The sequence below is a fragment of the Centropristis striata genome, chromosome 10 (assembly GCF_030273125.1).
Source record: "Centropristis striata isolate RG_2023a ecotype Rhode Island chromosome 10, C.striata_1.0, whole genome shotgun sequence".
Lineage (NCBI taxonomy): Eukaryota > Metazoa > Chordata > Actinopteri > Perciformes > Serranidae > Centropristis > Centropristis striata.
In genome coordinates, this window is record NC_081526.1 from 21,212,057 (window position 1) to 21,236,546 (window position 24,490).

At 39.3% G+C, this 24,490-nt stretch overlaps 2 protein-coding genes across 3 annotated transcripts; one reads left to right on the top strand and one right to left on the bottom strand.

Moving 5' to 3' along the window:
- Positions 1-170: 170 nt before the first annotated feature.
- On the bottom strand, positions 171-5,430 carry LOC131978997 (GDP-Man:Man(3)GlcNAc(2)-PP-Dol alpha-1,2-mannosyltransferase-like). The gene is made up of 6 exons (XM_059342864.1): positions 5,367-5,430; positions 4,896-5,117; positions 4,257-4,459; positions 4,002-4,170; positions 2,567-3,207; positions 171-1,750 (listed from the first exon to the last, which is right to left on the bottom strand). The coding sequence occupies exons 1-6, from the start codon at positions 5,420-5,422 to the stop codon at positions 1,467-1,469; spliced, it is 1,575 nt and encodes a 524-aa protein (XP_059198847.1). The 5' UTR covers positions 5,423-5,430; the 3' UTR covers positions 171-1,466.
- A 1,871-nt stretch (positions 5,431-7,301) lies between these two features.
- Positions 7,302-22,626, top strand: si:ch211-67e16.11 (uncharacterized). 2 transcript variants are annotated; one of them, XR_009395072.1, is made up of 9 exons: positions 7,302-8,774; positions 10,196-10,462; positions 15,290-15,529; positions 16,621-16,791; positions 17,467-17,598; positions 18,319-18,485; positions 19,568-19,834; positions 19,925-20,902; positions 20,936-22,626. XR_009395072.1 is itself a non-coding variant. In XM_059343580.1 (8 exons), the coding sequence occupies exons 1-8, from the start codon at positions 8,522-8,524 to the stop codon at positions 20,099-20,101; spliced, it is 1,674 nt and encodes a 557-aa protein (XP_059199563.1). In that variant the 5' UTR covers positions 7,302-8,521; the 3' UTR covers positions 20,102-22,626. The 2 variants fall into 2 exon arrangements, 1 of the variants encoding a protein (XP_059199563.1); XM_059343580.1 differs by having other exon boundaries at positions 19,925-22,626.
- The last annotated feature ends 1,864 nt before the right edge of the window (positions 22,627-24,490 follow it).

A 24,490-nucleotide genomic window follows, 5' to 3' on the forward strand; every position in this document is an offset into this window, starting at 1 on the left:
ACTAATAAGCAGCATTAGTTTGTACCTTTCTTGTGCTATAACACTTGTTTAACAAGTTAATAAGGATTTGTGTTAATTAATAAGTGTTTGATGATTCCATTTATTGCAGTATTGTTATTGTATAGAGTGGGGTTTCTCAAAGCAATGGATACACCTAAATACTAAAAATGCCTCTTTCAAAATAAAGATACTTTATTATTTAACACATCATCATATTTCCATGCCTCATTACAAACAGGAATGCAGGAAGTGAAACAACATTTAAAATAAAGAATGATTTGGCCGTTATTAAGTGCTTCTTCGATGTGCACAGAGACACTAAACAAAAAGTCTTCATTTTCCATAACTTGGTCAGGAGAAATCACCATAAATAAACTACAATCAAAATCACATCAGTGTTTATATGTATATATTCACACACATATATGTATATATGAATATGATATATATGAATCAATATAACTCACTTCCACAGTAGCAAACATTTGTGGCCGTCAGTGGTGTCGAGTAAAAATCTTTTTAGAAAGTAACTACTCTTAATTTAATTTAAAGCCTCAAATGAATATTTGGGGAGTCATGCTTCAAAGTCAGAATATTTCTATCAGTTTCATTCTTGTGCCTCTAGTCGTGAAATAAGTCCAGTGTGTCTTTAGCCTAGCTTAGCAAAAAGACTGGAAGCAGAGGGAAAGCGCAACCAAATGATGGTCACTAGCTTGCTAGCTAATAAGATAAAACATGTAAATAAGATGATTTTAGAACAGATGGAAGACCAACTGTTTCTCTCTTTATGCAGAGTAGGAGTTTTTCTCTGCTTTCAACCTTTGTGCTAAGCTAGGCTCAACACTTCCTGGACCAAATATCACAGTGATATGATATTTATGATGATATTCCTATTTAACACTAAAAAAACAACAAAATCTCAAGGTATTTCCACAAGGAAAAATTAGATATTCTGAAGCTTGAGGTTTTAAGCTGTTAGCCAACGTCACATCAACATTAACAACAAAAGTTTACTGGTGAACACAATGTGATTTTTAAGTTTGTGTTCATTTGCTTCTTCAAGCTGCGTCACTGGAACTTACATAGATGAACTGCAGCCCTGTCAATCTGAACAACATCTTGCTGCTCCATGTTTCTGTTTGTGTGGTGAACAGTCATTGTGAGTTTTACACATGCAAAGTCGCTGGAAATAATCGTTTGTTTATTTTTTTGCTTCACCGCAGCAAATAAGGTCAGTTTTATCTGTGTGTCCACCAGGAACTTCTCTTAACAATGTCCGCTTCTTTCTGTATTAAGTTTAATTATGAACAAGGTACTGTGCCACATTTAACTGATAGTGTCAGAAGCTTAGCTTGTTTTAAACGCAGATATGACTTTCACTGCTTCACCCCAAATATCTGTGTAACAGAATACATTTTAATAAAAGTCCTGGTCCCTGGTGGACACCGGGCCTCGTCTGTTCCTCCTCATCGCTCCAGATTACCCATCAGAGACTCCATGGTAGCAAGGAAACAAGTCTCAAACTCCTGGTCGGAGAATCTTTCCACAGAGTGCCGGGCATTACGTCTGATCTCCAGTCGGGCCGATGGCGACAGTGCCAGGATGCTTTCCATTGCGGTGGCGTAGCTGTCCTCGCTGTCAGCCAAGAAACCAGTCTGTCCACCTTCATGAGGCACCACGATGTCCAGCTTTGGACCTCCAGACTTGTGAGCAAGGACAATGGTGCCTGCAGCCATACACTCCACCACACCTGGACACAGAGAGAGACAGAGTGGAGTACAAACCAAACCAGCTGAGTTAATACAAAATTTTCGATGTAAGAACTACTACGCTGCACAGAGTCATATTTCATATCATCAGAGATAATGTGTTTGTCTTTTACAAAAATATCTACTGGACTTAATTATGTTGCACTGATTTCCAAACATGATAAGATGAAAGCAACTGTTAAAGATGAACACCCAGGATTTGTCCTGAATTATAATCTTTTTGGCCGACTTTTAACATGTAACATTTGTTTGTGATATATTCATTTATTGAGCTTTTTTAAACTCTCTCAAAATCTGTCTAGTACGGAAAACAAAAGCTGCCGAAATAAAAAATAAAAATAAATGACTAGAAAAACAAATTAATATGTCATTGAATGTACCGAAAATCATAAAAAATGAATCTAGTGTTGAAAAAGCGATAACCGATAAAATGTGACAAAATTGATTGCTCTAATTAGCCTATTTATTAATTTACCTTTTGTTTAATTTTTGTAATAATTTCCCTATATATTTACCTCCCTACTTAATTTGCCCTTGAATTGAATTATTTATTGGAATTCTTTTATTTTTCAATGTATTTATTCATTTTAAATTGTATTGTATGTATTTATTTCCTGATCTTTTTTTCCTGTCCCACTACATATATTTGTAGTAATTAATTTATGATAATGGGAGCGTCTGTCCTCCATAATCTGGAGAAACCCTTTAACGCAAATAAATGAGTACCTGTTTAGGTTTTAAGAATACAATATAAGTTAAATTATGTGTGTGTTTTGTATGTGCCCTGTCGTCCTCACCTATTCCAAAGTGTTCGTTCCACATGGTGTGCAGACCGATGGTGGCGTCCACCAGCTCTCTCTTCAGCTCCTCGAAGGGCACGTTAAGTTTGAAGTCGACTCGGTCAGTCACTCCCAGCTCCTGGCAGAGCCCCCGCAGCATCAGCACCCGCTCCTCGTCCTCCTGGTTTCTGCATCCACCAATCAGCACCAGCCGTAGAGACTCCCGCCCCCCAGGCCCCTCCTGTTTCCTGTCCAGCAGCTTGTGAAACGCCCGAATCTGCAGCCGGTGGTCCTTCTCTGGCCGGAACTGACCCACCGACACGATGGAGTGGCACTTCCTGTCCCCTCCTCCCTCTTCTTCCTCTCCGCTCCCCAGCTCCCTCCCGAGCTCCTCCCAGCCCTCCTCCACCTCCTCTTCATCCTCCTCCTCTAGCGGGACGTCCAGAAAAGCCCTGACGTCACAGGGCGGGTAGACGACACTGGTGCGGTTCGGGGAGCGCCACAGAGCCAGGATGTGTCCCAGCGTCCAGGTGGAGTTCACCATGATGACGTCGCTGCAGGAGCCGGCCAGACCGTACAGCAGGGCGAAGCAGCAGTAGTACACCACCTTCACTGCACTTAGCATGGGGTTTCTGGATATGAAGTCAGCGTTGTTGAATCTACAATCAGAACAGGAGGAAGACAGAAGGTTGGTGTGGTTTTCTTAGTAAGTCCACACTGAACCAGTTAAATTAAAAAAAAAAAATTCTCTAAGTTTCAGTCCTCAAATCTAGTGTGCACAAGGTGTTTGAAGCTGCCTATTTCCTACCTAATCAGTTTTCTGAAAACATAAACAGAAAAATATGTAAAAAAGAATGAAGTGAAGTGAATTCTACTGCATTTAATACAGTACTGGTGACCACAGAGAGCAAGAGTAGAGTGAAAGGCAGGTTTAACAGACTACATCTGTTGAAGTTAAGAACTTTTTGTGATCTTGAACTTTCTCTGATCACACATTTTAAATGTTGATATAGGTGATCGACAGCTGTTCTCATTAGTCTGTATTAATGTTGCTTTTGTCAGATAAAATATTTTATCAGCCTTTGATGCAGTTTTGTTGTTGAAAAGATTTAATTTTAGGCAGGAGCCTCTACAAAAATATCCTGGAAATGTTAGTGGGAGCATTAATCATTTTCTTAACAATGCAGCCTTAATATGAATTAACAGCTTTGTGTGAACGTAGTCTCAGATAAAGACAGATTGGATTGTCTTTTGCAATACATAGGGGCTCTAGTGAATTTCTGGTTTGCTTAACATAAACAAAAGAAGAAGAACTGGACAGTTAACAGTGATTGGAGCTATTGCTGAACAGAGAGAACCTCCTGCAGAGGCTGAAACTTACTTGAAAATTCTGCTCAGTGTTTTGTTTAACTGATATGTGTGTGCAGGTGTGTACATGTGTGTGCAATGTTACCTGGGGTTCCTCTCTCTGACCGCTGACAGCATGTCGGTGCTGACGGTGGGATAGTGAACATAGCTTGCCACCTTACACGCTCCCAGGTAGCGGAAGATGGGCAGGGTGAAGGCGTAACCCATGGAGTCCACGTACAGGTCGGGAACAAAAGCAGTCAGCGCCTCCCAACCTGCAACACACACCCAGTATAATTGTAAATTAACTCACACTCCCCACCCAAAGAAAAATCTGTTATGTGTTCTGGTTCGGCCTTACCGAGGAACATGGAGCCACAGCTCTGTCCCAGCAGAGTGAAGTGTGGGTAAGAGCTGGCCTCCACCAGTGAGCGGTGACGCAGGAAGATGAAGGTGACTGGTCGAGGCAGTGTAATGTTGAAACGCTGTCGGGCTCCCTCCAGAATCTGCTCACCGGTCACTCCCTGGTCACCCGTGTAAACTACAAAGGAGATGCCAGGGTATCTGGGGATAGCCGGGAAAACATAAAATCAATCTCTGGTTTATCATAATTTGTTGCAGCCCCATGAACACACCCAGACTAAAAGTACACTAAAAAGTGAAAGTAAAAGTAGTAATATATGTAGAAATACTCTGTTAGAGTAATTTATGCATTCAAAATGTGGTTTTCGTATTGTTAAACCTTAGTATATTATATACTTTATTAAATCTGTTTACTAACTAAAGCTGTCACACAAATGTAGTGGAATAAAAAGTATCTCCCTTGAATTGTATTGTTGTAGACATATAAAGTAGCAGAAAAAGGAAATACTCAAGTAAAGTACAAGTACCTCATAATTGTACAGTACTTCAGTAAATGTATTTACTTTCTATCACTGCAACATGGATGTTTTCATCCCACCATACAGTGCAAATAGGTGTTGCAGTTTAACAGGTGTACCGGTGCATGAGGGCCCTCAGGGAGCACCAGAGGACCCGTTCCCCGCCTCCTCCAGCGTTGCAGTACGGGTGGAAGAAGGCCACCGCGGGGCCGCCGTCCTGAGTCCGGCGGGCCTTGCGGCGGCCCTGCAACCACATGCGGACCCCCAACAGGAGCAGCAGCAGCACGAGGGTCAGGACCAGGCTGAGGTAGGCGCATGGCACAACCAGGGACCACAACAACCTGAAAAATGGAGACAGAGAGAACTGAAAAACCGTCCGAGGGGAAACGTGACATCACCGTCCGCCGTAAAAGACCGAACTTTACCGAAAGATTCAATCTAGTTTTACTCTGAGATTATCCACTCAGCGGCTACTTCGGCTAAAATTAGATGATCACTTGTGTTTAACTTTATTTCTGTGCGATTATTCGTTTGTATAACATTTCATAAGCCTGGTGAAAGAGGCGACAAGGATGTGAGAAGTAGTTTACCTCATTAAATCGCAGAAACAGAGAGAGAAGTGGTGATGATGTTCGTGTCCTGCCATTTTGACAACACAACACTTGATGTGACGCCACCGGAAGCTGCTGTCAGCTGACCAAGCTGGCTCTCTCTGATTGGCTCAGCGTTTGTTTACAAACACGTCATCGAAACATGACTTTTAATTATTTATTTATTACAACCTTATTACAACACGTTAAAATAAAAAGTATGCACAAAATATTAATAGTTGAATAACAATTTTCTAAACTACTTTAAGCTTTTGGCATTTTTACAACCATTAATATGAAAACAATTATAAAGATAAGATGATAAAGAACTTTATCCGGACCCGTTCTACATAAAATTTTATTCTGCAAATTCAATTATATATTTTTTTCACTTTACTTAAAGCAAACAATGACCACTTTATACGTACTTTATAACCAGCTTGTGATGTATTATATCTGCCTATACCCCTACCTCGCAATGAGCACTAGGAAAAATAGTGATAATAATGTAGGATATAAAAATCTTAATGTATTACAATTATGAGAATTGTAATACACTATGATCCTTGCAAGAAATGTCGATGAGTGACTAGTAAATGTGAAGTTTGACAACACTTGACCTCATAAGTCATTATAAAATGTGCTTGATTATTGTTATAAAGCAATCTGAATATGTGTGCTTATAGCTTTAACTTTACTGTTAAAAACCGAATATAACAGTATACGTACGTTTTTAATGCCTTACAAGGGTTTCGTAGAAAGTGTTACCAATATTTTGTTGACTGATGTGGAAATATGTTTGGGTGATTGTATGTACATTTGATTCCTCATCTGTAAAATTAGGACTTCAAAGAAAACTTCCATTGCCCAAAAATGTTTTTTGCTTTATGCGCCCAAACTGTTCAATTGGTTCCTTGACTTTATTTTCTTGTTGAGAAGCAGACAGACCTGTACATGTCACCACTAGATGGCGCACTAAACAACAGACCTGTAAGAGTCTTCTGATTTTTCTTTTTCTCTCCTTGTGTCCATGTTGTGAATCCTGTTCTCTCCATACTTGCATTTCTTCCTTACTCCTTTTGTCTTCTTGCTACATCTACTCTTACCATCATCTGTTTCTATTCTTCTCTTCCTTTCTTTCCTCTTTTTCACCCTTATCTGCTTCCCTTTTCCTTTCCTTTGGTTAGTCTTTCCTCTACCCCTTTCTTTTCCTCTCTCCTTCCTGAAAGTTTCCTTTCCTTTCCTTCTTGCCTTACTTTCATCCATGCCCTCCTCTTAACTTTTCCTTTTTCCTCTTATACTTCCTCCTGCTTCTTCCTCTCTCTTTCCTCCCTACCGTTTTCTTTCCTTTTTCCTTCCCTTTCTTTTCTTCCTTGGCTTCTTTTTGCTCTACTCCTCCTCACTCCTTTTCTCCTTCATTTTCTCTTTTTTTCACTTCTTTTCAGTTTCACATCTTTTCCACAGATTATTTTATCGTCCGTTCACTTTTCCTTTCATCCTTTCTTCTTCCCTGCTTGTCTACTCCTACTCCTTCTCCTCTCTACTACCTCTACATATCCCCCTCTTCTGTTCAATTCCTCACACCTCTCCATTCCTCTCTTTCCTCCTTTCCCACTCTCTCTTTCAATTTACTCCTTTATGCATTGTCTTGTTCTTCTTCACCCCTAACTCTTCTTCATTCTCTTCCCTCTCTTGCCTCTCAAATTTTTTCCTCCTTAATTTCCTCATACCATTCATATGTCCTCTTTCCCTCACTTTCCAAGTCCAGTCCACTCTTCTACTCACCCTTTCCTCCTTGGCATGTCAGAGAGAGAGAGAGAGAGAGAGAGAGAGAGAGAGAGAGAGAGAGAGAGAGAGAGAGAGAGACCAGGAGAGAGAGAGACCAGGAGAGACGGAGCAGACTGAAGCTGAGCAGTGAGTGGGTTGAGCAGCAGGAGTACTTCTGTCCTCGCAGCTGAGGACGATCCAGTCTCAAGTGTCACTGAGAGAATAGAGTCTGCAGGAAAAGCTGGTTGTCCCAAAAGAAAGAAGAAAAAGGAACAGGATCTGCCCTCTGAGAATGGAGTCTCATTTATGAGGATATTTTTCTGACTCCAGGATGATCTATCACCTTCCAAACCAACACAAAGTCTGAAGCTGCTCCGGTTTGGTTGAATAAATCATTCCCCTGAAAGAGGAATAAAGAAGAAGAAGAGGGGGAGGAATAAGTCAGTCTATCAACAAAAGACAAGAACAACCAAAAGTCTAAATCAGCTGCCTTTCTGCACTATTGGATATATTGTCCTCTCTGGACACAAGAAGAAAAGTGGAATAAAAAAGAACTAGTGACGCCAGAAAATAAGGAAAAAGGTTTTCATTGTATGAACAACCGAAAGAGGATGCTGGTGTCTGTTGCATCCACTCAGATGCAAAGGAAAGAGTTCAGAGAAGAAGATACACGAAGATATGAAGATGAGAATTAAGATTGAGTAACAGAAGAAAAGCTCAAACAGAAGTGTATTTTTTTTTCCAAATCCAGAAATAAGGAGCAATAAAGCAACAACAACAAAAAAAGTGCAGGAAGCTTTTTGGTAATTCTATTGATGATCAAAGATGTTGTAGACCAACATTTGTTTGAACTGCACTCTCTTAAGTCTGGATAAATACTGGAAAAAAGGAAATAACTTAAAAGGATTAAGGAATATCTGGTTGTCAGCTAAAAAAAAAAAAAACAACAAGAAAAAATACTCAAATAAATAATTCTGAAAGAGAGGGAAGAAAACAACTAAAAAAAAGGAGCAGGAAAACTTCAAGGACCCACCAAAAAGTAAAAACCAAGCAACAAAAACGCAGAAGTGAAGAGTCAAAAGTAAAGGAATTAAATAATATAGAGAAATAAAGGGAAAATAGTAAAGAGGAAAAATAACTATCTTGGGAAAAAAGAGGATAAAAGCAAACACAGCTAAGAAGAGGAAAAAATAAGGGGGAAAGCAAAAAGGGGGAGAAAAGGATGAACCAAGAGAAAAAGGAAGAGTAAAGAGCGAAACAAGGACACGTCTATAATAGAGAGGGCCGAAGAGCAAAAGCAGGAACATAAACGGGAGAACTTAAGAAAAACCAATCCAGTCTAAAAGGGAAAATCTGGAATAAAGCTCCAGAAAGAGGCAGGTGTGACGATGAGGCTCCTGGTGCTTCTCGCAGCACCTCTCTCCATCCTTGTCCTCCACACTGCAGCAGTGGCCCCTGCAGGCAGCGTGGCCCCAGGCCGGCTGGAGCGCTGGGTCCGCTCAGGCCTCCAGTCATTGCAGTGGGACCAACTGGACCGGTGCCTCCGCATGTCCTCCCTCTCTGAGGCCGAGTGCAGGAGGCTCGCCCACCTGCCACTCTCCGCTGTGGCTGTTTACGTTTCAGAGCCACGCACAGCTGCAGGTAGGAGGGCAAAGGTCACTGGGTTTATTTGTTTTTTAATCACAAATGAGGGATTAGTGTAGTTTGTAGCAGTTGATGAGTCAAGTAATTGGTAGAATGTGAAGATGACCACTGAAAAAATACAGTGTCAAAATATTTTATGGTGTTTAATGTCCATGTTGGAGAGGGTGATCAACTTTGTCACAATAAAGGAATAAAACAGAGGAAACACCCACTTATTGCTTAAAGATATCAGTTAAAACAAACCAGTAAGAGACTGGTTTTGTGAATATTTTACTTAATGGATGCAAAAGTCTGTCCACTGCCTCAAGAGGAACAAACCAAAAAGTTTTAATTTGTTGTTTGTAATTTGTATAATTCCAATTTTATTGCTGATTTCTGTGAAATCCAGACAATTCTGGACTGATTTATTTTTATGTTTAAATTGTGAAGAATCACGGCAATCAGAAGAGTCACAGCAGAAAATACTAATATTAAGCACATCTGAATTCCATTTAGCTGCTTCAGTTTCAGGGTCCTGGTTTTGTGCAATCCGGTTCACTGTCACATTCTTATGGCTTAGTGGGACAGTGGGACAGCAACTTTGGTGAATTAAGGAGTAATCTACAGATACAAATAGACACAATTTAGAAAAAAAAGGAAATCGCCTAAATGTGTATTCAGGATGATTTCTTTTTACAGTTGTCTGAAAAAAGACATGTTATGGAAGGAAAATAGCCCTAATCCTCAACATTTTCCAATACATGAACCACTTGTACGAACATATTTTTTTAAGTGACTTGATGTGTTAGGAGAACTTGCGGGACTCACCAATTTTCTCATATTTTGAATTTTCTCTGAGGATCGAACACAACTTACAAGTAGTCCAAAACTGTTGTAGGAGTCACGGCAGTTTTTAACTAATGGATTGTATATTTCATTACTTTAAAGTGTTGCTGAGTTTGAAAATCCTAGATAGATTATAAATGATCAAGTATGAGAAAGTTAGAATAAGAACATGAACATGTTGTTGTGTAAGTCTTGATGTTTCTACCTGTAGTGCCTCACCAACAAAAACAATATCACTTAACACAACTTAGCAGAAAATTTAAAATCTCTGCAAATGTTTTTTTTTTTTATGTTCAAAGTGATTTTGTTTTACCTAAAACAATTTCTCTCATATATGATATTATATTGCCACTGTGTTACTTAATGTACTTAAAGTCAAAATAAAGTAATTGTTTGAAATGGTATAATATCAGATGGTATCAGTATATTATCAATACAATATGAAGTTTACATTGGTTACCATAATACATTTAAAAACTTGCACAGAGCCTAACATTGTTGTTTTTAACCTAATCTAGTTTGTCCTTTAAATAGACCATTATCCCTGAATAGTTCATTTTCAGATTAACAGTCTATTCTTCAAAACCCTCCAGGTAACTCAGACAAAGTTCTGGCCATCCTGCCGGACTCCTCTGGTGGCTCCATGAGCTCCAAACCGCGGGGAGGTTTCAGCCAGGTGCTGAATGGAGGGGATGGTCCCCACAGACACCAGCAGTCCTTCCCCGGCTCCACGGCCCACGATGCCGTACTGGTGCTGGACCCGAGCCCCGGGGAGAACTTCGGACACCCGGTTGTCCTCTTCTATGTGGATGTGAATGTGACAAAGAAGCGATGCTCCCACCTGGATGGCATTTACCTGGGTGAGTCTGCAAATATTGTAAGGCTATTGTTAACTAAATACATGCAGGTGTATTTTACTGGTAAATGGAAAGGTTTGGCTGTTTTGGGCAGTTTTCTTAACATAACAGTTTGGGTTCAGATGTTAAATATCATAAGTTCTTGTATTTAATACCGTTCTGTCAATATGGGAGCTTTTTTAACCTTTTTTGTAGCAAAAGCATTAGTTATTATAGTAGTAGTAGTAAGCTAGCAGTAGTAAGCAGTCCCCAAACAAAATGATGACTATGTAATATTTTTACATATATTATATTATATAATTATATTTTTTAAAACTCATTTGTGCTAATCCTGCCAGAGCTTTCAGACATAAAATACACACTTAGCTTACCTCATCATCCAATGCATTCCCCATGAACCCAAGAGTAAGACAGGCTTTGCCTTTTTTATGTCTTGACCATCTGTCAACTGAGCATGTTGTTTTGTTTGTCTCAGAAGTCATAATCTATCACCTGAAACCCGACCCAACCCACAAACCGCCAACTTTATACATCAAAGTAGCACAAGGACACAAGGGCTGAGGTGTGTGTGTGTGTGTGTGTGTGTGTGTGTGTGTGTGTGTGTGAGAGAGAGAGAGAGAGAGAGAGAGAGAGAGAGAGAGACTTCTATTGTCTATTGTCAAAGCTTCATTTGTTTACTAGTCGGCCTTGAAAAACGCTACTTCCATCAAAACATTAGTTCCACATCACATTTCCCCCTGGTCACCTGGCATACTACAAGAACTACTGTCCCAATCAATACTTCAATGAAGAAGAACATTGTATCTTCACATTCACCAAAGTTTCTAACTAACCTGCCATTAAAAAACTTTACCTTTAATATCATGCAAAGAGATATAGATATATAATTAATATTTGACACACTAAGCAGTCTGTATAGAAATAATGGCTGCACTTGATTACATTGATGTTCTGCACTATCACAACTTTAGCAGGTGAGCCAAGTTTCACACAATGTTTAAGTTTATGCCTTCCTTCCCATAAAGCTCAATATTTAAAGTTTCCACACAACTTCCCTTCTCTTCTCTCACTAAAGTCTTGTAACTACAATATTTGATTAAATAACTACCTTCATTTCCCATGTATGTAAGTACTAATCTTGACAAAAGTGGTTTCAGGAACAGGAACTTACAGCTACCCTCAAACTAAATTTTACAGCCTTATTATCTGGTATTTTGTGCCTCTTGTGATTGTTTCTATTAACTCTATTCGTCCTTGGATTGTTGTTTGTCTGGCTTTATGTGTGATGATTTGGTTATCTGACTAAATATTTCCTCTTCCAAGGTTTCTCTTTAAAAAGACATCTCAATCTCAAAGAGAGTTAAAATTAAAATTATTAGCAGCAGCAGCATTCATATTAACATCAGTCGCAGTAATAAGTACTAATAGGCCTGATAGTAGCACAAGTTGTTAACAGAACAGTAGCAATAATACAGCAGGAATGGTGGAAACAGAAGTGATTAACAGTTGCAGTAGTATAAGTCTACCTGTAAGGCCCAAATGGCTGTTTGTGTCTTTCTGCGTGACTATGAATTTCAATTTGAATCTGTGCACCAAATGTGTGTGTGTTTATTTTAGTGTGTGTGCGTGTAAAGTTCAGCCTTTAACTGAAGCAGAAGAGAAAGGAAAAGTTGGATGTGCGTGGTCTCACCCTCTGAAAGCTCCATTTATAGCTCATTGTGTGATGCGGGACACTTTCCTGCTCAGAGGGGGTCCGACTCAACTACATCTTTAGCTCCTTTTGCCCTCAGCAACATCGGATATCTGTGTGTTTGTGTTTGTGTTCTTGCACTTCTATCATTGTGTTTGTGAAAACCAACTTTGGGTTTTGAGTGATGACATTTACAAGGTGATCTGTTGGTTAATCATCACTTCTTTATGCACTATTTTAGGACTTGCTTTCAGGATTGAGTTTATTTTCATTTTTAAATTCCAGTTTAGCTACAAAATGGACAAAGGAAGCTTTGAATAGGGCCCAATTGTAATAAAATGTACCTTCAAGTTTAGAGCAAAAACTCTGGTAAGGCTTAACTAAAGTCATATTTACCTACATGGGTAAATGCATAAATATCTTATACATTTTTATCTCCGAGTCAATATCACTATAAAGTGCCTTTGGTGTCCTCATCAGAATGCCCAGTCATCATGAAAATGGAGCAAAATAATGAAACTCTGAGGTCTTATTATAAATGGCCAAACATTTACACACACATATCAGCACAGTGAAAAGTCTCCTAAAATGTGTTTCCTTCATTTTATACTCTTTTTTTCATTGGATGTACGTGATTTTGGCATGTCCCACACAGTAATCCGCCTACTACCGTGTGTGTAATTTGTGGTTAAATGATACTAATTCAGAAAAACAATTACATGGTTATATTGTCCGCAACATTTGATAAAATGAGTAATTTTGATCATATATATTTTATTCATCATTTCAAACATGTTTAATGTGTCCCTGAAGTTGCAGTCCTCCCTGTCATTATGGGGTAACTGGCCCTTTAAGAAACCCTCTGACGCTCTCAGTGACACTTTTCCCGCCAATTTGTTTTTCTAATGGAGAATGAAATAGTAGCTAGTTGCAAAATAAGTATTTACGCTTATATTTAGTAATTTTCATCACAATATGTGTGTATAGCGGAATGTTGTCAAGCTTAACATGTCCACCCTGTCATAGTGAAATATCAGGTAATATAAAAACCTTTCTGAAATCTGAAATATATTTTCTAAACAGTAACAGTCAACTTGCTAACTGAGTCACGTCACTAGCTGAAGGTCCATCCATGTTAAATTAAATGCTAAAATTAGCCCAATATGTCCAATGTGCCCAATAAAAAAGTGTGGGAGCTTGACCAACATGCATTTCTAACAGCGTAACCTCTACTTAACCCTTAATAGGGCACTCATTGAAATACTTGAAAATTTCAACCCTAGAGAATATTGGAGGATATTACATACAGCCAGAATGTGGACTGTGGAATGTGTAAAAAAAACAAAAAACATACGGACCCAGGGGAGGGGGGTAATATTTTGAGAAAAAAAGTTTACGAGATTAAAGTGGCAAATCTATGAGAAAAAAAAGTGCAGTTTTATGAGATTTAAAGTGGTGAATCAGCAAGAAAAAAGTGGATTTTCTTCCACTTTTTTCTTGTAAATCTGCGACTTCTTTCACGCAGATTTGCCACTTTAAATCTCTTAAATCTGCGACTTTTTTCTTGTAGATTTGCCACTTTAATGTAGTAAATTTGCAACTTTTTTCCTCAAAATATTACTATTATTTTTATTCATACTTGGCCCTAATATGCCTTCATAGTCAAGTTCTCCTCGTACAAGTTACTGAAGAATAACTCTGTTTGTCTGACTGTTTCTTGCAGATTTTTTTTCTAAATTTTTCATTTTTACATTGGAGATCCAGGTCAATAAAGTTAATATTATTATGTTATTATCATACTGACTGGTCAGATGTCATGGAGTCAATATCACCTTATGTTGATATTGACTCCTCCAATGTTTTCACATCCACACAGCAGAAGTATGACTATTTTTTCTTGTGTACTGTAATCCTTGGTTAGTTTGTAATATTTTCAACTCTAAATTAAATCACACTTTTGTACTTTTGAAGTCATCTCATAAAGCAGTAAAATGTGTCGATATTAGCCGTTTTGTTGAAAAACTGTCCATCATAAACGATAAAATACTGCCAGTGATGATGGATAAATTCAGGAGGAGACGGGCAGTTGTTTCGTGACACTGAAGGCAAAGAAAGAGTATTTTGGTCAAACTTATAAAAGGGGTTGACAATCAAACATCAGCGTTTCTAAAAAGATCCACTTCTGTTGGTGGCAAACAACGGCTCTACTTTGGATAAAAGGCCAAAAGCGAGAGTAAAAGAAACCTTTTCAAAGTGCTTTATTCATGTAGAAATAGTCCGAGGGGACATGTTCTCTGTGCTGGTCCTCACAGGTCCTGTAAAAGAGATGTGTTTGAAAGTGCAAGTTGTTGACCCCCTGCTGTGAGAGAGGTTAGGGCCAGATGTTGAGGTGAATTTGGCCCCGTGTTACACGAACACACACCTGTCAATTATTAATACACGCACACACACACACAGCACTGTGCCCCCTGCTGGGTCCTGTAGATGGTTTTGAACCAAAGTTCTTTTAGAGTGAAACTTTTTTAGACCTCATTTAACCCGGTGAGCACAGAGGGGGAAAAAAGATAAAATAGAGGGAGGGAGGAAAAACACAGAGGTTTGGCACTTAGAGGAGAAGAAGAGAAGAGAAGAAGAGAAGAAAGAGAAAACGGTAGAAGTATAGAAGACATAAACATGAAGCTTTTGAGCTGCTTGGTGCTGATCCCCCCAAGGACTTTACTCTTTATGTTTTTGTACACATTTTCTCACTCATCTCAAAAACACATCTAGTTCATGAGACAGGTGCGTACAAGAGTAGATTCAAAGTTGCAAACAAACTCCTGCACACTGTCTAAATTGCAAAAAATATATTTATGTTCAACATTTTTGTGCCAGACCTTCAGACAAAATGCGATATCAGACAGACGTGATTTTGTCTGTTGAAGGTTCAGCTCTGACATGTTGCAAAATAATATATTTTCTTGAAGTTGGACAGGTTAGGTTAGCAGTGGTTTGTGGCAATCTTTCACTTTTACAAATCCATCTTTACATACATTTTCAGAAGAAGAAGGGGAGGCCATGCTGATAGTGCTGATGTTTTTTCCCACTGTAAGACATCTAAACTTTGTCATCAAGACGTCTTTTACTCTTCGTGTCCTTAGGTGAGGAGTGTCTGACTCTGGCCTTGAAGGGCCGTTGTCAGAACCAGCTGAAGCGTCGGCAGGCCGGACCAGAAAGGCTTATGGGTAATGGACATCGGCTGACAAGTGGGTCGCTGCGCGGTAGTAGCATTACCACTGGCGGTGGCAACCGGGCTGTTGGAGGGCTCTGTGAAGTTCACTTCCTTCCACTGGTAGTCGGAGTCGGAGACAGCAACCGAACGCAGAGACTCAGATGTGTTGGTAAGTTTTAAATCACTCCATTCATCAGCAGGTCTTAACAAAACCCAACTCCCTTTTACTTAGAAATATGAAGGAAGTGTACTTTCTTTTTTTGTTTTGTCAGTGGACCGCTGTTCAGCCTTGCAGACGATTTTTGCATTTGGTAGAAGTATATCTAGGATATAGTTGCATAAAATGGACCAGGTGAAGAATTCTTATTGAACTGGCTGGCGCCACCTCTGGTTCTGAGATAGACACAACTAACACAAAGATTAAGGTGATATCAGTCTGCAGGTAAAACATTTAATTTCATCATTCCTGAAAGATAGAAAATTTTAATAAGACTAAGAACATAAATGTCTGAAAACCTTGAACATCAGCAACATTGTTTTTGTGACAACGCAACCAATATTTTGAGATTTTTTTAAACAAAAGCGAACATTTCATCCTCATGGTGGTGCAACACTTAAAGTCAGCTACAACCTCCTGATCACTAAATACCCATTTGAGTCTTGGATATGAATACAACATAGTACAACCCTAAATCCCCAAAAAGTTGTGATGTAAATAAGACTTTTTTGAAAATATACATTATAAACTAATACTCTAAATGCTAAATTTGATGCATTCTGTTTTTATTTCCACAGCATCCCAACTTTCGGGGAATTGGGGTTATAATATGATGAAAAATACTGCTGAACTTTATAGGTTGAAAGCTGTGTTTAACTTTTCCTGGCAGGCGACTTTCTGAGTAAAATGCAGAATTATTCTCATGTTATGCCAAGACCACCCACACCTGCAGCCCAAACTCTGCCAGCAACCTGGGCCTTGTGAGAAATGTTGCTGGGAAAATGTTATCATGATGTTGTGGCAAACACTGACAATCCTCAGGATAAAACCACAAACCCACCTCTGGCATGCTACACATATGTGGGGATTAGGCATTCTATAATTATTCATTTGTGCCAATCAACCCGCTGTCTAGCATACTAGCACAGACCTGATGTCAGGACATGTGTTGAGTGTTTCAGCACTGAGGCTGCTCTTTATTTAGAAGCTGTTTGTTGAGACAAGCACCTGTGCACTTTATGACATTCCCTCTGCTCCAACAGACCATGCAGAGTTTGCGAGGTGTCCTCAGCCGATGCCAATGGGCTCTCCCAGTTTGCCTGTCTCCAGCTGTGAGCTGAATAAAAACACCAGACGCTGCCACCAGCAACCTTTGGCCACTCACCTCTCCTGCCGACTCTACCAGACTTGTGACCACGCTGTGCTCATTTCAGGTTAGGGCAATTGGTGCCGGTTTTGCATTTTTCTCTCCAAATATCACCCACATATAGACATAAGAGATTGAATAACCCAGAGGTTTATCAGGAAATATTTTCATGTGTAATGTTTTGATTTATTGCTCAGTAAAGAAGTGTGACAAGCAGTTATATCCCTATGTCCTGAGAAACCTGACAATCAAGATAAACATGCCCCGAACACTTCCCACTAGTCAATGTTAGCCTTTAAATCTTCTTATTGAAACAAAACACAAAAAATCTTCAACACAACACACATTAAATGAGTCTGAAGTTAATAAGAGCTGGATTTAAGAGAGAAATAATTTTTTTAATTCAAATCAGTTACAGTTTTTTTGGGAGGGAGCCAGTACTCAAACCTAAGGTTAGCTGTTCTAATTGTATATGATAGTGAAAGTTTATTACACTTAGAGTAGAGTTGGTGCATTTTCTTCAAGACCATAACTTCCATTGGGGATTTTAGGGTGTCTTCCTCACTTTTTAAAAATCTCTTTTTGTCAATTGTTCTGTCTCGGAGTATGCAGCAGTTGTGACTAGTTCCATTTGACTAACCAATGAAAGTCCTTCCATTTGGTTAATAACAATGAGCATATTATTAAGACTTATTAAGACTGGCGTGCTGTGCTCTGTTTGTGTGTGGATGTGTGTGTTCAGGTGGCTGGCAGCAGCAGATGACGTTCCAGCGTCATGTCCAGAACCTGCAGCGGTTCTACAGGATGCTGCAGAACAACGGCTTCCACAAAGAACACATCAAGACCTTCTTCGCCAGCAGTGGACAACTTCCTGGTAGAACATCTTTTCTTGCCTCTTGCTTCTGTCTCACTGCAATTGCACATGCAACAACTTACTTCTCATACGTAAATGAGTAAAAGTTCTTTTAACACTCTAACAATGTAACCTGAGAGAGAGTTTTGGGTAAAGTGGTTGTTTAGTTAAATATTTTTTATATGGCTTTGTCCAGTATGCTTGGCTAATTGATCCTTTATCCCTGACCAAGTCTAACTGTGACTATTGATAAACCCATGGCGCTGTCCCTGGTGCTAAAGTAGCAGACGGATGTGTAATTGCACCCTGCTGTCAGTTTCGTCTCAGACAAAAATGAACAAACCATGTAACCTTAATCATTGAGCAGCAAGATAGGTCTTGGACTCAATGAAGTGGCCTGAGTCATCATTATTTGACCCATTTGGCTGTAATGAATCCCAGAACAGGTAATACTACATGCTTTCATTTTCCTGCCCCCCTTTAGCCCTTTTTTACTTCTCTTTACCTGCTTCTAATTCATTTTAGGGGCATGGCCAAAGGCAAAAGCAAAGATCAACTGAAGAAAGGTCAAAGCTCATATAAATGGATAGAAAATACATTTATTTTGCAATAGACAAAGAAAAATCTAGTTACAAGTAGGTTTTCTTTTGTTTGGGTCAGAAACACCCAAACTCCACCAAAGACTGGACTGTCCATCTCTCCAACATGTCTAACCCGTGTCTTCTATCTCCTCCCCCACAGAGGACATAGAGGGTGTGTACTCAGCAATGGAGAAAGCGGTGATTCGTAACCACGTGTCGTACATCTGCAGGAAGCAGCACTGTGCCGACACTCTGGTTCTCTACCTGAACTCACCAACACGCAATGACGGCACCATGCTGCTATGGGACGGCAACCTCAACGGCATTGTAAGACAAACTCATGTAATCTATCAATCATTTGGTTGATAAAATGTAAGAGAATTGTCTTTAAATAGATGATATAAAACAAAGAAAAGCATCTCCACATGTGAGGTGATAAAAAAAGCATTTTCTGCTATTTTTGCATAAAAAGTTGGCAATAATTTTAAAAGTGTGTGTGTGTGTGTGTGTGTGTAGGGAATATCATGCAGCAGTCTCACACACACAGATAAAGACTTGTCTGTAAAGCAGATCACCAACAGAGTGGAAAATGATCCAGATACACATGGTAGCCATTATCAGCCTGATAAGATGATTCCTCTGGCCACACACACACACACACATACACACACACACACACACACACACACACACACACACACACACACACACAGAAGGACCACCCAGTGTTTATGTCGATGTTTCTCAAAATCAAGATGTGAGCTAATCTGGTTGAAAGCAGTTATTACAGAGAAATGTTTAACAAGGTCATAGGGTCCATAGTGTACACACTCTGATAAGCAGGATTTAGATTGTATTTTCACAATTCTGTTAATATGTTATATCAGATCCGTCGATATTGATGTTGATACCCAATGGTTGCACAATAAACATGCCAACTCCCCTACAATTGGTTTATGGTTAATATTTGTATTTCACTCAGATATAAATGCAATTAATGGTGGCTTTGGCAGCCAGTTTGCTGCAGGCGGATTGATACTTTCGTAGTTCTTGTAACATCTCTGAATCATAATTACATTGAAAACCTTCCTGCTCAGATGGCTACATTTTTGGTCTTAGATGATATGAAATAAACATGGTAACAGAAATGTCTTTTCCATTCAGCAGAGACATATCAGGGTATTTCACATTATTTCTTATCTCTGACACAAGAGTAAAGAAAAACTTTCACATTCACCCCCCCATATTTGCACATTCCAGCTAATGAACATTGACTGCTTTGTCTCTACATTATGTTCGCAGGCGTCAAAAGAAGCTACCTTTTACTCTTGTCTTATCTCAGCAGAAATATATCTTGTGTATAATTACTTTGACACTATGTCTCTTCTTCCTCCCTCTTTGTTTTTCAGGCTGACCTGAAGGAGCGGTACTCCGTCAACGAGCTGCTGGCCGACCTTGCCGGCTGCAGGGCGAGTCGTGTCTTGCTGTTCGTGGATCAGAGCTACAGCGGCGTCCTGTCCAAGAGGCTACGAGGGTCCCAGAAACATCTCAACGTGGTTCTGATCCAGAGCCAGCCCCGGCAGAGCCACACCCATCAGAGGCTGAACCCGGGCTGGGAGGACAGCAGCTGGTCCTACATCAGCCCTGCCAGCTGCCTGCTGGACCACTTGGGGAGGGTGAGTTAACATTTAAAGGTTTTTTTTAAAAAGTATTGTTACTTTTCTAAATAATCTTCTGATCACCTCTTTCTCTCATGATGTTTTCAGGGTACTGGGATGTCCCGCCTCCTGGAGCCTTGGGCCGGCCTCTTGAACGTGACGCTGGCCGGCGCGCCCTGCAACGCCACGCCACCTCTGACGGATGGTGAGATGCGGCGAGAGTACCAGGGCTGCCAGAACCTGCCCACCGCCCTCTGGCACCAGAAACAAAGGAGGACCAACTGAGAGAGAGAGAGAAAGAGAGCGAGAGAGAGAGAGAGAGAGAGAGACACTGAGACTGAGACTGACTGGGAGAGAGAGAGAGAGAGAGTAATTAATTATAGACACACACACACACACACACACACAAGCGTTTGCAGTACACACATGCCTATCTGTCATCGTGTGTTAACTTTAGGACTTTAGTTTCGTCTGCCCGGTGGACTCTGGTGTGTGTGTATGTGTGTGTTTTCTGTCCTAACTCAGACAGTAACCATGGCGATGACAGCTCATCAACGGGAGTGTCCTGGACACCATGTGAACCGTGTGTGTGTGTGTGTGTGTGTATGTGTGTATGTGTGTTTGTGAGTTCAGCAAGAGGACAACCACTCTGTAAGACCATTGCTAGTTTAAGTTCAGGTCAGTGTGTGTGTGTGTGTGTGTGTGTGTGTGTGTGTGTGCTTGCACGCCGGTACATCTCCTGGGCACTTAAACATTTCAGTTCCAATCATCTATCTCTATTTTTATCTTCACAACACTCGTTTCTTCTTCCTTCTTTTTTCCCCCCACTTCTTTCTGTCCTTTGCTTCACCTTCTGTCCGCTACCCTCGTCCCACCTTGATATCCTCCTCTAACCTCCTTTCTACTTTCTTCCTTCACTATTTCCCGCCTAATCTAAATTTCCACTGGTGTTTCCTTCTTCTTCCTACATTTTTCCTCCTACATCTTTTTCTTCTTGATTTCTCTTTTCCTCCACCTTTTAGGCTGTCAGTATCTCGTTTCTGCATTCTGACAGTGTTAAAATCGAGAGAACTCTTAAAAAATAAGGTTAATTTTGTGCATTTAGTATTTTTGCACAAGAAAAAATATTACAATTTTCCTCCCTTTCTTGGAAAAAACAGTGCTTAGTTTGTCAAAAATCACTCATGGTCCACTTGCTGTCAGGGCTGCTGAATTAATCATATTTTTTTTACAAACTTGCAATATGGACTGGTGCAATATCGAAATCGTAGGAAGACACAATATTTGTTAAAAGCTAAATATGTGTCAAAGTACCTTTTGAATTAAGGTGCTGCAGAAATGTCCCGGCATAAAAATCGTGTTACGAGGACTTAAGAAAAAATCTTTGGTACAAAACGAAAAAAGAAAAATGAATCACACTATGATAATTTTTTATTTTATGAAAATGAGAATACATTTGCAAAAACTTTTCTTGACTGCTTTTCTCCCACCTTTACGTTCTTTCCTTCCCTTCTCTATTTTTCCCGCCTTTTCCCTCTCTTCTTAACTGAAATTTCTGTGCAGTCCCTCCAATATCATGAATCATATTGCTATTGCAATATCAGTCAAAATAATCAAAATTAAGTGTTTTTTCCTATTGTGTAGCTCATTGCTATCTCCATTCAGTACAACATATCTGCCAGGCAGAACTATTTTTTTGTATCCCATTGACCTCTTCACCTTTCTAAAACAACAACAAAGAAACAAATAAAAGAACAGCAAATAAAAATCTGTCTGTTTAATGCTATTTTACTACTCTCAAATTCCTTGCATAATACGATAAAATATAATGTTGTTCCTTCCATAGTGTGTCCAAAATTCCCTATGTAAAAACCTGTGATTCTGATATGTCAACAAAATCAAACAATAATTTATAATCTGGTTTTATTAAAAAATGTAATACAAAATATAATTGCCTTAAGGAAATCAATCAGCTGGGGAAGTTTTATGGATATTTATAAAAAATCTTTTTATTATCTAGTCTAGTCATATTATGATGAAACAACAGGAAACCTACAAACCAAACCTACAAGGATAAAATCGAGGTTGTAAAAAAAATGAATTTTGCATTAAGGAAGAGTGGTGTATGAAGTCAGGAAACTTATTTTGAAGATATAGAGGACTTTCATGCTTCCTAACCTGAGGAGGAGGAAAAGAGAGACAGACACTGAGACAGAAACCGGTTGGCAGAGATCATGATTAAGATATGAAGCACTGAGACTGCCCTCACTGCTACACAGACTGGCTATGGCATTTTAATAAGGGCACTACTTGTGTGCGAGTGTGTGTGTGTGTGTGTGTGTGTGTGTATGGTTGTGTGTGTATATGTCTGTGCTCTATCACATAGACAGGCATCACATGAAACATGCACAGGTTCTAATATTAACCCATCCCGACACTAATAATGGTGATTCTTTGTGATGATATTTGTCCGTACATTACATCGTGTCCTAGTAACCATATATAAACCACAGCCCAGTGTATGTTGCGTCCCCTCCCTGCCGTGTTTTGTACCTATGTCTGTTGTTGTACTGATCTGTTTTACATTAGAGATTTGTTTATTCGAGAGATAGAAGTCGATCGGGAGAGCAACTTTCCAAATGCGTGGGGGCATTTTTGGACCAGAACTGTGTCCAACAAAGTTGACATGTTCATATTCACAGTTTGTGTAATGATCTGTACAGAGTATGAGATGTAATTTAGCAGAAATGTTTCTAGTTGCATGCAGAAAAATCACAAAATCTAGTCAATAAAGTACTTTTAGAAACCAACCGAAGTACATGAGAGTTATTTGTCTGTATTCCAACTCATTGTTTGTGTTTATGGTACAAAACAAGTGACCAACATGAAAATAAACACAAAACGTCACACATAATATTTGGCTTACTGTTGTACACGTGTTTTGGAGTGTGTTTGTGTGGGTGTATTCCAACTCTAATACCTTATTAACAAAACATTTTATCTTACCACTGGAAGGTGAAGAAGTTCCTAGCTATGAGTTTCCTTAAAACCTTTTCACAAAGCTGCTGACACTTACTTTTACTAAGAAATTGGGAGAATCTTGAGCAAAGGGCAGGGTTGGCCCAATTACTATGGGTCATGTCATGTTTTATGAAAATGATTGGTTGTCTTAGTTCCTGAGCTGTTTTTGGTAATTTCAGCTAAATTATGATAGTGATACTGCAGGAGGTATGTTGCTATATCCAGATAAAGATTTTAAGATAAAACGTAGGCTAAGTGTCACTGATTTCACATGAAACAAAGAGTAATACAAGCTACTGACTAGTCAAGTATATAATTATCAGCCTCTTACAGGTCTGGCAGCTCGGTAACAATCAGCACCTATTCATGTAAGAAGTCTCATAATTGACACTAAATAAACACTAAAATAACCATGACTTGTAGTTAGAGGGGTAGATGCAAGAACAGTATTTACTTCTTGCCAAAAGCCAAAAAAAAACAGTATTTGTGTTGGGGGACAGTGTCTGTCTCATGTCTCATCTCTGTCTCATAAGTTGTTTTTGGGTTGACACCATTTGGTGCTGAATTAGGCCATATTTATATATATACATATATATATATATATATAGAAAATGCACAAAAAAGGTCAAAGCCCCTCCAGAATGTATTATCAATACACCAAGACCTTTGGGACAACATATATAAATCCATGCTGTGATTTGGTTTCAAAAACTTGACATTTTGGAGATTTCTGTATTTTTGGCAATTGTATGGCGAGTAATTCTGTTGTGTGAACTGCTGAGAAATCCCGTATATGTCAATATATGTAGGAAAGCAATACACCCTCTGAATGCTCAAGGTCTCTAGTTTGTGGTTGTTAAGTCTCATGAGGCTGTGATTATTCTAGAGGTAACATCAGCTCATTTTATACAGTGAAAGCTTATAGAGAATAACAAAACTGAGTTTTATTCCAAGCCCTTCCAGACAAGATACCATGGTTGGTACCAATGCATTCCTTAGATCTTCCCTTTCATATGATAATACTTTCTCTGTTGTCTGACTACAATGTCCGAGAAAAAAAAAAGGGCTGGCGGATCTTCAAAGAGTTAAAAGTGAAATATCATTTTGCAGAGAAACGCTGTGACACAGTTTTTGTTTCAGATGCTTTTATTGCTAACAAACACTCTCCATCTGTCATCCTCTTTCTAGCCCTCAGGCAGCGGATATAGTTTGACTCTAAACAGTAACCTTTGACACCGGTACTTTCAGCCCATCCAGGATGTTTTCACAAAAACAATCTCGGTAACATAATCAGCCCCGGCTTTTAATGACTCAGGTGGAATCTTCTCCAGTGGAACTCCTGCTGCAGATGAGCTTTCATGTTGACATACTAGGGTTACGGTTTCTGCATCTTAATTTTTAGATGTATTTCTACTTACTACTGAATGCAACCTAAAACATGACACTTTTTCAAGTAGTCCTATTTCACAATGTTAACTATGTGTTAAAAATGCGATAATCTTTTCAAAGAACGTAAATTCATATTTCATAAGATATCATACAAACAGTTTAATGAGGAGACGTTGAACGCTGCATGGAACTGGAGATTCAGCACATGTGCAAGCTATTTGGTCATTGTCAAGTCAGTTTTACATGTGCCACCAACAGGAAAGG